Raw genomic sequence first — 12,864 nt, forward strand, 5'->3', positions numbered from 1 at the left:
TTTACCATACGTGAAGATATTAAACCCTAAAACCTAATAATTCTAGGCAAAAATCTCAGCAAGATCTACTAAGGTTGGCGGCTCCACGAAAAAAAGCATACAAGGAAGTCCGCAAAAATCTCAAGTTTGCTATCCAGCGGAGCAAAAAGGAATGATTTAAGGAGCTCTGCTCCAAGGCGGATGTAAGCCAAGCGCCTATAGAGTTATCTCCTGTCTTCTTATCTATGTTGAAAATCATCCAAGGGTTATTCCGCCAGCAATACCGAATAAGGTCCTTAAGCTCACAGTGAAATCTAGACCGGACATGTTCAGTACGCCGACGACATTGCACTGGTTTAGGTTGCGAAGCATCTTAAAGATGCTGAGTTGTACTCGCGTGAAACAATGAGTGCTGTTTATGCTTGGTTGCTACGCGCTGAGCTGGATTTGCGGAAGAAAAATGGAGGTGATCCTCATCACCAAGCGCCAACATTAGAATTGGAAATCATATTATCACTTCCAAGCCTGCCATCAAATACTTGTAAATGATGATAGATGCAAAGCTCAGTTTTAAGCACCAGGTGGAGTATATTTGCAAAAAGGCATCACCTTGACAAGAATGATGTCGAATACAGGAGCCAATTGACATTTTGCAGATCAGATGACAACAATACATAAGTCAATCTCTCCTTTATCATCATCATCATCAACGGCGCAACAACCGGTATCCGGTCTGGGCCTGCCTTAATAAGAAACATGCCGGTTTTGCGCCGAGGTCCACCAATTCCATATCCCTAAAAACTGTCTGGCGTCCTGACCTACGCCATCGCTCCATCTTAAGCAGGGTTCTTCCCTTTTTTTTACAATAGATATTGTCCTCATAGACTTTCCGGGTGGGATCATCCCCATCCATACGGATTAAGTGACCCGCCCACCGTAACCTATTGAGCCGGATTTTATCAACAACCTGAAGGTCGTGGTATCGCTTATAGGTTTCGTCGTTATGTAGGCTATGGAAACGTTCATCCTCATGTAGAGGGCCAAAAATTCTTCGGAGAATTCTTCTCTCGAACGCGGCCAAGTTCGCAATTCTTCTTGCTAAGAACCCAAGTCTCGGAGGAATACTTGATTACTGGCAAGATCACAGTCTTCTACAGTAAGAGCTTCGACCCTATGGTGAGACGTTTCGAACGGAACACTTTTTAAAAGCTAAAATAGGCTCTTTTGGCTGACAACAACCGTCCGCGGATTTCACCATCATAGCTGTTATCGGTTGTGATTTTCGACCCTAGGTAGGAGAAATTATCAACGGTCCCAAAGTTGTATTCTCCTATCCTATCCTATTCTCCTATCTTCTCCTATCATGTTTGACCAGTGCGGTTTGATGTTGTTGGCTGGTTGGTTTTCGGTACTGACGTTTTCACCATGTACTTTGTCTTGCCTTCATTGATGTGCAGCCCAAGGTCTCGCAGTGATCGCCGCCTGCTCGATCTGGATGAAGGCAGTTTGCATGTCTCCGGTCGTCCCTCCCGTGATGTTAATATCGTCAGCATAAGCCAATAGTTGGGTGGACTTAGAGAGGATCGTACCTCTTGCATTTACATCAGCATCACGGATCACTTTCTCGAGGGCCAGGTTAAAGAGGACGCATGATAGGGCATCCCCTTATCGTAGACCGTTGTTGATGTCGAATGGTCTTGAGAGTGATCCTGCGGCTGCATTCTTATCAATTTCGTCGGGATACCGAATTTCCTCAGGGCCGTGTAGAGTTTTACCCTGACTATGCTATCATGGGCGGTTTTAAAGTCCATGAAGAGATGGTGCAGCTGTCATCCATATTCCAACAGTTTTTCCATTACTTGTCACAGAGAGAAAATCTGATCTGTTGCTGATTTGCCTGGAGTGAAGCCTCTTTGGTAGGGGCCAATGAAGTTCTGGGCATATGGGGCTATCCGGCCTAGTCACGATTGCGGAGAATATCTTATAGAGCAACGTGACACCTCTATAATTGCTGCACTGTGTGACATCTCCTTTTTATATATGAGACAGATAATGCCTCTTTGCCAGTCGTCAGGCGTTGATTCGCTGTCCCACACCTTGAGCACAAGTTGATGAACCACTTGGTGTAACTGGTCGCCTCCATATTTAACCAATTCGGCTGTAATTCCATCAGTTCCTGGCGACCTATGATTTTTAATCCGATGAATTGCACGGACTGCTTCTCCTATATTTGGTGGTGGCAGTATTTGTCCGTTGTCTTCAGTTGGCGGGACCTCCAACTCGCCGATTTCCTGTTTGTTCAGTAGTTCATCAAAGTACTCAACCCATCGCTTCAATATGCCCATTCTGTAGGAAATCAGATTTTCCTCTTTGTTTCGACGGAACGATCATCGTGGTGTATAAGGCTTCATCCTGCTGACTTGTTGGTAAAACTTCCGCGCCTGGTGCGGTTGCTCCCTGTACTTTTCTAGTTCACAGACCTGTTATTTCTCCCAGGCTTCCTTTTTTCGTCTGTGAAGTCACTTCTCCGCTCAACGGAGTTCATTATAAGTATTTGCGCGTGCCCGCATTCTTTGAAAATGTAATATTACTCGGTGTGCAGCATTCTTCCGTTCCGTTGCTGGCTTACATTCATCGTCAATCCAACCGTTGCGGCTTTTTTTGCGGCTGGGGCCAAGTATCTTTGTGGCCGTATCAATGATAGCGTTCTTCAGGTGGTTGAGAAGATCATTTGTTGATGCTTCATCTCCAGGACCTCTGTTGACTCCGATTATTGCGGCATCCATGTCCCTCTCTCTTTAATCGGAAGCGAAGAAAGTCGAAAGGGAGAGATCTATAATTACATAGATAGCAACAGCGATGGGATGTGGTTTATCACTTAGGTTGATCCCTAACATCAGGGAGTGACTGGAGAGAAAATATGCTGAGATTAATTAGATTAGAGAGATAGAGATTAATCAAGTAGTAATGGGGATATATGTTGCTATCATTGGGCCAATGGTCACTTATGCATCCGCAGTGTGGATTGTTAAGGTGAAACAAAAGAGTTTTCGCCGTAAACTAGCCACACTGCAAAGAATTGTATGTCTGCCGCAGCTCTCTACTCAATTTGCAGTTCTTGGATTTTTTAAAGGTGACTGAGCGTTAATGCTGCTAAACACACCAAAATTTTCCTGTCCTGAAAAGTTTATCCTGTTGAAAAGCAGAAAGACTTGCAGAAGTATCGTGGGCCTTCTAGCTGGGCATATGTTCAGAACACACATTATCCCAGATGATACGTGTCCATTCTGTAATGAGGCCGCCTATGGCCGCATCAGACATCAGATTTTTGGTGCTGATGTGTTGCAACTACAGCGGGTTGCATCACATCCGCTAACGGAAATCCTGCGATACATAAACGAATCCGGGATAGCTCCGTTAGACGGTGGAGTCGAATACAATGGATCACTAGAGTCTGAGAATCAGACTATGGTGATAGCCGTTACTTTCGCCACTACTACCGAACGGCTGTGAAGTTTTCTTAATAATCGATCAAGCTGGAATGAACTCAGCCACCGAGGAAACCCGAAGATGTTATCCCGGACTGAAGTCGGAGCTAAAAACACGTTGAATATTTCCCTTTTTGCCCATTATTTAGGAATACATGCTGATATTCAGGGCTTGATTTTGCTATCATTTATAAGATAGACTCCCCTTCAGAGAGGATCTTCTGCTAAAGGGACGAAATAACATGCATAATATATTCAAGAAAAAATCTATTTATTTATTGCAAATTTATCTTTTAAAGAACAAAGAACGTAATAGCTTTCGACTCTATCAAGTCGGATTTGCTTTTACACCTCTACATCTCCGGATACCAAGTTGCTGGAAGCATAACTTTATTTTTTAAGATCTAATAGGTTAGATAGAAACCTGTAATTAGCAGCGAATCTCTCAGTACAGTGTCAATAATTTGAAGGTTCCATTCCATAACTAACTAACTAGATTTACTTAAAACAAGCGGCCTCTCAGGGTTTCGTAGCTGTTGAAACATGTCTTTCAAAGCCGAGTGTAAAGAAACGTTTGTAACAAAGCAAACAATAATAGAATAGTGATCATGTGGACAGATGCACAATCACCTCGTGTTTGTAAGTATCAATAATTATAAATTAATTATGAACAGTTTCGCTTGGCTTGTTAGTAAAATGCAAACCGCCGACTTTATTATCTATGCTAATTTTTATTCCTAGCGGACAACGTCCGTTCACAAGTAAGTTGAACAAACTATCGAAATAGGAATATAGGGGTTAAAAAATCTGGTCGATTACCAGCTCAATACTGATAACATTGATTAATGTGCTGATATGTCACTTTTAGTTTCCTATAAAAGGGATGAATCTTCTAATGGGTATTTATTGATTTATAATCGACCGGCGTTCAACAGCGGATTTTGTTCAGGACTTCAAAACCAGGGAAACATGCGGTGGCATTCTACTCTTTTCTTTCTTTTTGGTGTGTTTTATTTATTTTATACTATATGCATCCATCCATCCATCCATCCATCCATCCATGTTAAATTTTAAATTTTTTTGGGTAATATGAATTAAATAATTAACGATAAATTTAAATCCGCCTCCCGCAGTTGCTGTCTTAAAATTTTCGGAGTCTGTTCCAATTGCAGAACGGAATAAATTAATTTTATATCATGGGTAAGTAAATATTTTGTATGAAAATTTTAGTTTTCAAACGGAAACAAAATTGAAAACGTTATTTTTCCAGATCAAACCAGCCTGAAATCTACCAAGTTGCGGAAGGGACGCAAATTTTAAAAAGTCAAAATTTCGACAATTCAAAAAAGACCGTCATCTACGTTCATGGATATATTGAAAATCAAACATCCGTCAGTGTCCGAACAGTTGTTGAGGCGTATAACCAAAGGAATGACTACAACATCATCACATTGGATTGGAAGGAGGATGCGTCAGGAAGTTACCTTTTCAACGCTTTCCCCAACTCTATGAAGGTGAACTATTCAGTTTGAATTAGTGGTGGTAATTTTATCAACCTAGATTAAGTTTTACAGGCAACGTCAGACAAAATCAATTACGCTATTCATTATTTAATTAAAAAGTCCATCAATGGAAAAGCAATAATCAATGCAACTTGATAGATTACATTCTCAATAACCACAACTAGATTTCTACAATTTTCTAATTATCTTTAGGTAGGCGACGTCGTATCAAAGGCTGTTCTCAACATGATTGAAGAAGGTCTCAGCGTAGAGAGGTTGCATTTGGTAGGGCATTCATTAGGAGGGCAAATGGTAGGCAGAATTGGAGGTGAAGTTAAGAGAAGATCCGGTGGGCGAGTTGTGCTAAAACGGTAAAAATGAAATAAGGGAAACCATGTACTTTTCATGCTTAAAATATTTTACAATAGTATTTCTGCATTGGATCCTGCCTTCCCTGGTTTCTATGGACCGTTCCTGAAACACATAACAAAAGATGATGCTGAATTCGTTGATGTTATTCATACAGATGCTTGGATTTATGGTGCTCCAGCAAGCACAGGAACTGTAGACTTTTGGCCCAATAGTGGATCAGCTTTACAGCCCGGGTGTCCTACAAGACACGACATATTCCAGTTGGATGAAAACGGTATTAGCCCTCAAATCAATTTTACAATAAGATGTTTTAAGATTACTAATAAGTTTGGTTCTTAATATATGGGTTTGCATACTTATGAAAATCTGTCTTCCAATAGATCTTTGTAGCCATTGGCGATCATGGCGCTACTGGGCAGAGAGTCTTAATCAGAAGAACTCTCAACAATTCCATGCAGTTCCTGCCAAAAACTGGAGATCGTTCAAACAAGGAAATGTTGGTGAATATGATCCAAAAGTGGTTATGGGCAATGAATGTCCTTCGAGGTAAAAATTGAATTTGCACTGGTTATGGTTAAAATTATTAAACATGTTATGTTTTTTTTTCGCGTTTTTAGTGCATCTGGTGATTACTACTTGCAAACCAACGCTGAAGCTCCATTCGCTCGTGGTGAAGCTGGTACCAGCTACACTTCCGATGAAAGAATAATGTCAGATGTCAACAGCAATTTTATCGACAATGAACATTTAGGAGATTCACTTGGCAATTATAATGAAAAGACTTATGCAGAATCGCCATCTTATTAATCCAATATGACACATATGTAAATATCTTATATATAAATAAGTACGTAGTATAGAATTCCCTGCAGAATAAAAAGCATAAAACCATAATAAAATACCTTTTTTTAATGAATTATGAATTTTTTAACTGAAATCATGGAAAATTTATGAAATTGTGAGAACTCAAACTTCCACATTAAAGCTCCTCTGACACATGCTCCACGGTATACATACATAGATGGCACTTTATTTTGGTGTTTTTTCAAGGCTTCTTTAATGAATAAAAAATAACTACCAAATGGGTCGCAATTATCCTAGTTTGCTGACCGCAGAAATATGTTCTGAAGAAGAAGCGAAAATTTCAAAAAATTTCGTTGGATAGATTTTGGGCTATGGTGGCAGCAGATTTTCAATAGGCAGTTTCTAGAAAAATGCATGTAAAAAGTAGAATGTGATTTTTAGCCATAAAACCTTAACTGACTGTTAATCTGCTATACCTAGTCTATAAACCTTAGGATTCTTCAAGAAACACAGCCTTGGCTTCAATTCTTGTCCTTTTAGCGAAGTCATTCGAACCTCATTCGGACCAATAAATATGCGCTTTATTACCGCGATCGACATAAATCTGCCATGTGACTTATCAAGTGTTTAACATTATAATTTTCGAACTACTCCAAATATCAAACAACCCTTTCGCCCATAGATTGTACACTATATCTAGATACAATCGATGCTAAAAAAAAAATCGATTGCGCGGATCCGACACACGGGATGACCCCCTTAACTAAAATAATTCGATTAGAGGAGCGTTTTATAACCTGTGCGGGAAATTCCGTCTGAGATATTGAAAAATGCTGTTCATTTGGCACTTTTTTGAACTTTCGAAAAAATATAGCATGTTAAGGTGATGATCATCGCAAATCAGCACCCGCCACGGTACACAAGAATGTATTGTTTTTTGCTTTCCAAATCCAAAATGAGCATTGTATCCCCGCTTCTAATTCATGTATCGTGCAACGTTGGTTCGGCTGAAAAATTTTGCAAACCAGATTCTGATGGATCTACGAAAGGGTGATTTTTTGCAAAAGATTTAATTCTTTAAAAAGCGCGACAGATCCAATGGGGTTCGTTTCATACAAATTATATATATGAAATAGCGCAATACATTCCTGCCTAATCCAACATCCGAAAGAAGTAAACTGAAGAATTTTAATCCATCTGCGTAGGCGTATGCACGGTACTACCATTGACTGGTCGTACAAAAACACCTGGTACTTCAGGCTTATTACTCTGCAACGTGCCAAGCTTTGTCAAAGAGTAATTGCCCCTAATTTCTTGAACAATTCTCACCGGCATGAACCAGTGCTCGCAGATGACGTTTCGTCGGGAATTGTGTATGTGCTACGTCAATCCCTCGATGTAATATCTAGATGCGACGTCTGGTCTGACTAGCTTTCACAAAATAATGTTCAGCGTTTAGCATATACCACGTTTACAAGTCATGGCAGGTTATAATTTTCATTTATAAGCGATGTTTCTGTTAATTCCCGACCGCCCCCCCCCCCCCTCCCATTTTCGGAACCTGTTCCGGTGGAAGCTCCAGGCTCCTACTAATAAAGCGGAAGTCCCGCTCTGGTATGAACTCGTAATCCAGAGGAAAGGTTGGGTCTTAGTTAAAAGAATTAAGATTGCAGAAACTACTCCTCTCAACTCACTGCACCTACATCATGAAATCAAACTGCTTAATATTCAGACTGTATTCCACTCAGTACAGGCCAGTTGGAGGAGCGTGAAGGTCCACTTCAAGGTCCGGGATGATATTTTGACCTCCCTGGGCTTCAGAGACGATTGTAAATCGTGCATCTTCGGTAAGAATTGTTAATGCTGAGTGTCCAACTCGTAGAAGTCGTGAGCGAAGCCCAGACTTCCATATTTCTTAATTGTGCGGCAGAAAATTACGTTGCGGCCTGTGAAGTCAAAAAATGCCTGTTGTGTGTTGAGGTTTCTCACAACACTCGGGATAGGAGATGCCCTAAATGGGAAGAATTGATCAAAAATGTAAAAATCGCTTCGATTAGAAACATAACTGTTACAGAAGGTGCTCGTGAGTCAAACATTCATTATACCCCACTGCAAGGTTCGGATAGCTATGATAGCTTTTTCCCTTATCTTCTCAGTAAAGGGAGTTCCAGTACCAGAAGTATCATTCTGGACTCGCTATCGCAAACGGTTATAAGATCAGGTAATCAGAAACTCAAGAGTAAAGTCTCTGACATCGTGAAAATACTTGATTAAACTGACTTGGAAAGTGTTCATCTAATTTCGATTGGAAGCATTGGTGAAAATACTTCAGTATAACATAGCCTGAGGGCAAATAAATCAGGCATTGAATATTACGCTAACAGTATCATTTTCGATATCCCTGTCTTGCAGAAAACTTATACTATTAAACATTCTCCCTTCTCAAAATTTATTCTGGGTTTATCTAATCTATCTATCTAAGTTTATCTAATAGTTTTGGGAAGATAGCTATGGTGGCGTCTTTTTGGCGTGCCGCAAGTCCATTCCAAGTCAACTATGTTTCAGATTATGATTTTGTCATAGCTGAAATATTCAACCTCAATTCTGATTTCATGATCCTGTAAGTCTATTTCCCTCCCAGTTCAACATCGCCTTTGAGAGGCTTATCACTTTTTGTTGGAAATACAATAATGTATTCATCACTACAGATCTTAATGCTAGATCCAAAAATCCGGGTAACTACCTCAGTAATGGCAAAGGGATGACATTGGAGGCTGCTGTCCTCAACGCCTCAGTAAATTTTCTTAATAATGGGATGTCCACTTTTTTGAACACACGGCCCTTCTCTGCAGAAGGGTTGACATCTGCGTTGCCAAGGCACAAGCGTGCCTCCGCCTTTCGTACAGATAATATCACTTATGCCACCAGTGGAGTTTTACCCACGACCTCCCGTACGCCAGGCTTGTGCTCTAATCACTCAACTATCCGGACAGGCTAACTGTTATGTCGGCAGATAAATCTAAGTCTGCTTGCATCAACGATATCCTTTTGCACATTTCGATAGCAAAGGGTAAAGGTCAGCATTTTATTGGTATTAAGGGTAATATCCAATCGATACCTACAACTAGGGCTCGACAGTGTTTAAGTTGAAAATGGCATTTCCCAAGGATGCGTTTTGAGTCCAATGTTGTTTAATGTCTACACGACATTCCTGCATAATAAATACTCTGATAGCATTGAAACGTTTCAATATGCGGACGATTTCCTCATTTTGGCCGCTGGAGTCGATTGATTATTGACGTCCAAATGTTTGCGAAGGCAGATAATTGTGTTTTTTTATGAATCCCATTGATTGAGCCTACCAATCAACATAACTAAATCCCAATATATATCCTTCAAGAGAAGCACGGTGACCCCCTGGTCATTAAAATTAATAATCTGGGTCTTGCCCATGTCAAATCCATCATCTTTTTAGGTAGGGAGATAACGAGAACCTGATCGGTCAGAGACCACTTGAACTCCATTATTCCTAAAAACGTAAAGGCTGATTTTCAACTGGTTTTTCTTGGGGTCTCACACCAAATAAGACCATCAATTTCTATAGGTGGTGGTAAGGCCCATTATAAGGTATGCCGCTACGTTCACTATAAATCCCCGAAAATACTTTGAAAATAATCCCAACCCAACATCTGCTTCTATCCTAGAAAGATACTTGGGGCTGACCAACACCACCCCAATTTTCGCTTTAACCAAGAAACTGCCTCTCCGTTTCAGAAGACCCCTCCTTACGGCCAAAGAACTTCTTAAGTTAAAGAAAGAAAGAAGAAACCTATCAATTGGTGGTTTAGAATCCGGATGCTGAAAAAAATCTCTTCTCGATATATAAGTCTTTCTGTCATTTCCACTACTTGTAACAAGGTTATCCTGTCGTATAATATGGGGGGCACTTGTAGCAGAGTTCAGTGTCGGTGAAGGGCCTCAAATTAAGGGGTTTTCTGGTCCTGGCGTCTGATGTCCTGTTCATACGTGCTGAGTCGTCTGCCTGTGCGGTGTTCAGTCCGGATGGGACGCAAGTTTCTCGTTTTTCCTTGGATGTCAGTCAGTTCGGTTTTGGCGCCTGAACTTTTTGCCGTGCTTCAGGCCATCAAGGTTGCTTCCAGGATAGGTGAGAAGAAGGTTGCTATCATTACAGACTCTCTGCATACTTGTAGATTACTCAAACAAACTACGCCATCGCATCACCTAATGGGCAAAATACATGGTTCTGGGCTCTAGTCCGACAACTTTGGTCGAGCCCCTCCCCTGTAGATGTTCTGAAGGCAATTCAGGAACACTCCTATAGAAAATGGGAGTATGACTTTTGGGCGGTATCACGTAACAAAGGATCTTTTTTTTCTAACATTCACGCTGCTTTACCCACAATTCAACCGGAGACGACGTGTACACTTACAACTTCCGAAGAAAAATTACTGAATCGTCTTTAAACCAATCACACATATAAAGAAGTTTTTTTCAAAAGATTTGGAAATATAGATTCATGGTTAGAGAAACTAATGAACACATAATCTTCGGGTTAAGTGTAGATGGTATTATAAGTTTTTAACCTTGAACAAATCTTTTTGAGTCAGATTATAATGCAAACAGTTTCAGTTTCTTCGCGGCACGAGATTTTGCTGCAATCCCGTTCTTGTTTCTTGCAAAGATCTATCATTACCCTTCGGCGCTCCAATGGTTTGCAATGGTCGGTAGAGTCGCGGAGAAGTACCTGATTCTCACAGTGTCAGATACCTTTAAAATACCGAATTGTCCCCCTCTCCTTCAGAGGAATCTTTAGTTCTTGTTTTTCTAGGAGTTGCTTTCTTTCTCCCTGTGAACACGATTTATTTTTTAAAAAAAAGATTGGCTTGTATGCAGGAGATCTCCCAGCGTATTGTTCAAAATTTGTCACATTGGTATGCTCCCACGTGGTTCCGAGCACATGCAAAATCGTGCTACTCTTTGCGTTTGGTAGGCTTCTCAGACTATACACCCTTCATAAAATTCATAAAATGGCCGTTTTCGAGAAAATTAAGTGAAATATACAGACACAAAACTGAACTCTAAGAGCGAACTTTTTGAAGTACTTTTTGTAAGATTTCAGGAAAAACCAAACTTTATCCAAATCGATTCGTTGTCTTTCTGACACTCACACCTTACTCAGAAACGGTTATTCCTATTGGTATGCAATTTGGTGAGAAGTTAGGAACTGTGAACACCCACGAATGGATAACATCCTTCTACGTTTTAGTTTAGGAGGGAGTCCCCTTATATATACAAAAGATAACTTTTCCACCGAATATATTTATTCGGGGTATCAAATGACAGACCTAAATTCCAAAGCTGGCTATTTAATGCACAGGGGTTCAAGAGTAATCATTTTTCCCATGGACCCATTCTCTGAAGAAAATAACAAAACTGCCACTATACAATGTCGGAAATACCCTCCTCCTTCTATTAGGCTATTAATTCTATTCTATCTGTCAAATAAAACTAGACGTATATAAGTACAATTTTTGGTAATTGATTCAAACCCCCCATAATCATGAACTGTAGTAAAGACTATAATATAAAACGTGATCCAATTACCTTTAGGTATTACATCACGAGATGAAGTTCGCTCACGGTCCGTCTGTCTGTCACATGCACTTTTCTTAGAAGCGGTTGCACCTATTGTTACGAAATTTAGTAGAAATGTTGGAACTGTGAACCCCACACATGTGTAAATTGTATCACACCTAAAACAGGGATGCAATTTTTTCCACCGAATACAGCCATGCCATCTCGGTTAGCACCTCCCAAAAGAAATATTAGTTTTGATGTTGCTATAATGGCAGGGATGGCAATAATATTAGCTGATAGGCTGATGAGAAAATGGCCCAGATAGGACCTAGTGAAGTTATTGTTGAACATGGGGAAGGCTTGGCTGAAATGAAAGCGGTTGATACCAGGGTACGAATTAAGCAATTGGTGTAGACGTGTCCCGTTCGCCCGTATATCGAATCAGAACGGGCGCCTAAAGTTCAGATCTCCGCCAGAGTCCAAGGTTAGCCGAGTATGCCTGGTTAGGACGTGCAGAAGGATTTTTTGCAGGCCACTGGCAGCAGAAGACTGATCGGGGCAATAAATAGATGCTACCATGACTATGGAGAACGGGGTTTGGAACGAGTTGAGGGTGATTTAAACAGAATTGAAAGCGTTAGCAGTTGGAAAAATTGATAGATTAGTAGTTTACTCCAAACTACGGCTTTTATTTTTCAGTGAAGATATATATTTCGGGAGCAACTTACCTCCTACATCAGTGAAGAACAAAAATTGTGGTTTGGAGTAAGCTACTGGTCTATCAATTTTAGGACTACAAATAGAAGTCAATATCTAATCTCTAAGAGGAGGAAAAAGCTGTGGGGTCAGAAATTTCCTAAAGACGAGAATGGCCATGCCACCGCAGATGTTGCGGTCTTGGAGTTGGGTTGAAGTCGGTCTGTCTGGAACAGGTTGAAATTGGAAAAACAGGGGTTGTGTCTATAGTTCAGCTTGGTTTCACACAGAAGAATTAGGATAGGTTCATGTTCGTCCAGGAATAACTCAAACTCGTACCTGCATGATTTGATGTTTAACTCGATTATCTTAATGTCCATTGTTGTAAATCAAGATACCCACCATCGCATTAAACATCTGGAAGA

General features: G+C 40.5%; 1 protein-coding gene across 2 annotated transcripts; it reads left to right on the plus strand.

Annotated features, from left to right (window-relative positions):
- The first annotated feature begins 4,060 nt into the window (after positions 1-4,060).
- On the plus strand, positions 4,061-6,240 carry LOC119647146 (lipase member H-A-like). Of its 2 annotated transcripts, none has more exons than XM_038047942.1 (8): positions 4,061-4,106; positions 4,336-4,470; positions 4,601-4,667; positions 4,738-4,981; positions 5,183-5,340; positions 5,398-5,615; positions 5,722-5,887; positions 5,959-6,240. In XM_038047942.1, exons 1-8 carry the CDS (start codon positions 4,076-4,078, stop codon positions 6,146-6,148), a joined length of 1,209 nt encoding a protein of 402 aa, XP_037903870.1. In that variant the 5' UTR covers positions 4,061-4,075; the 3' UTR covers positions 6,149-6,240. The 2 variants fall into 2 exon arrangements, with proteins under 2 accessions (XP_037903870.1, XP_037903869.1); XM_038047941.1 differs by lacking the exon at positions 4,061-4,106 and adding an exon at positions 4,170-4,228.
- The last annotated feature ends 6,624 nt before the right edge of the window (positions 6,241-12,864 follow it).

Source organism: Hermetia illucens, chromosome 1 (genome assembly GCF_905115235.1).
Source record: "Hermetia illucens chromosome 1, iHerIll2.2.curated.20191125, whole genome shotgun sequence".
Lineage (NCBI taxonomy): Eukaryota > Metazoa > Arthropoda > Insecta > Diptera > Stratiomyidae > Hermetia > Hermetia illucens.

Bases quoted from the DNA above. Each gene is read 5' to 3' on its own strand.
- LOC119647146 (XM_038047941.1), top strand. From the start codon at position 4,189: ATGCTAATTTTTATTCCTAGCGGACAACGTCCGTTCACAA. The intron at 4,229-4,335 runs GTAAGTTGAACA...TGTCACTTTTAG, and splicing joins CGGACAACGTCCGTTCACAA to TTTCCTATAAAAGGGATGAA. The intron at 5,616-5,721 runs GTATTAGCCCTC...GTCTTCCAATAG, and splicing joins ATTCCAGTTGGATGAAAACG to ATCTTTGTAGCCATTGGCGA.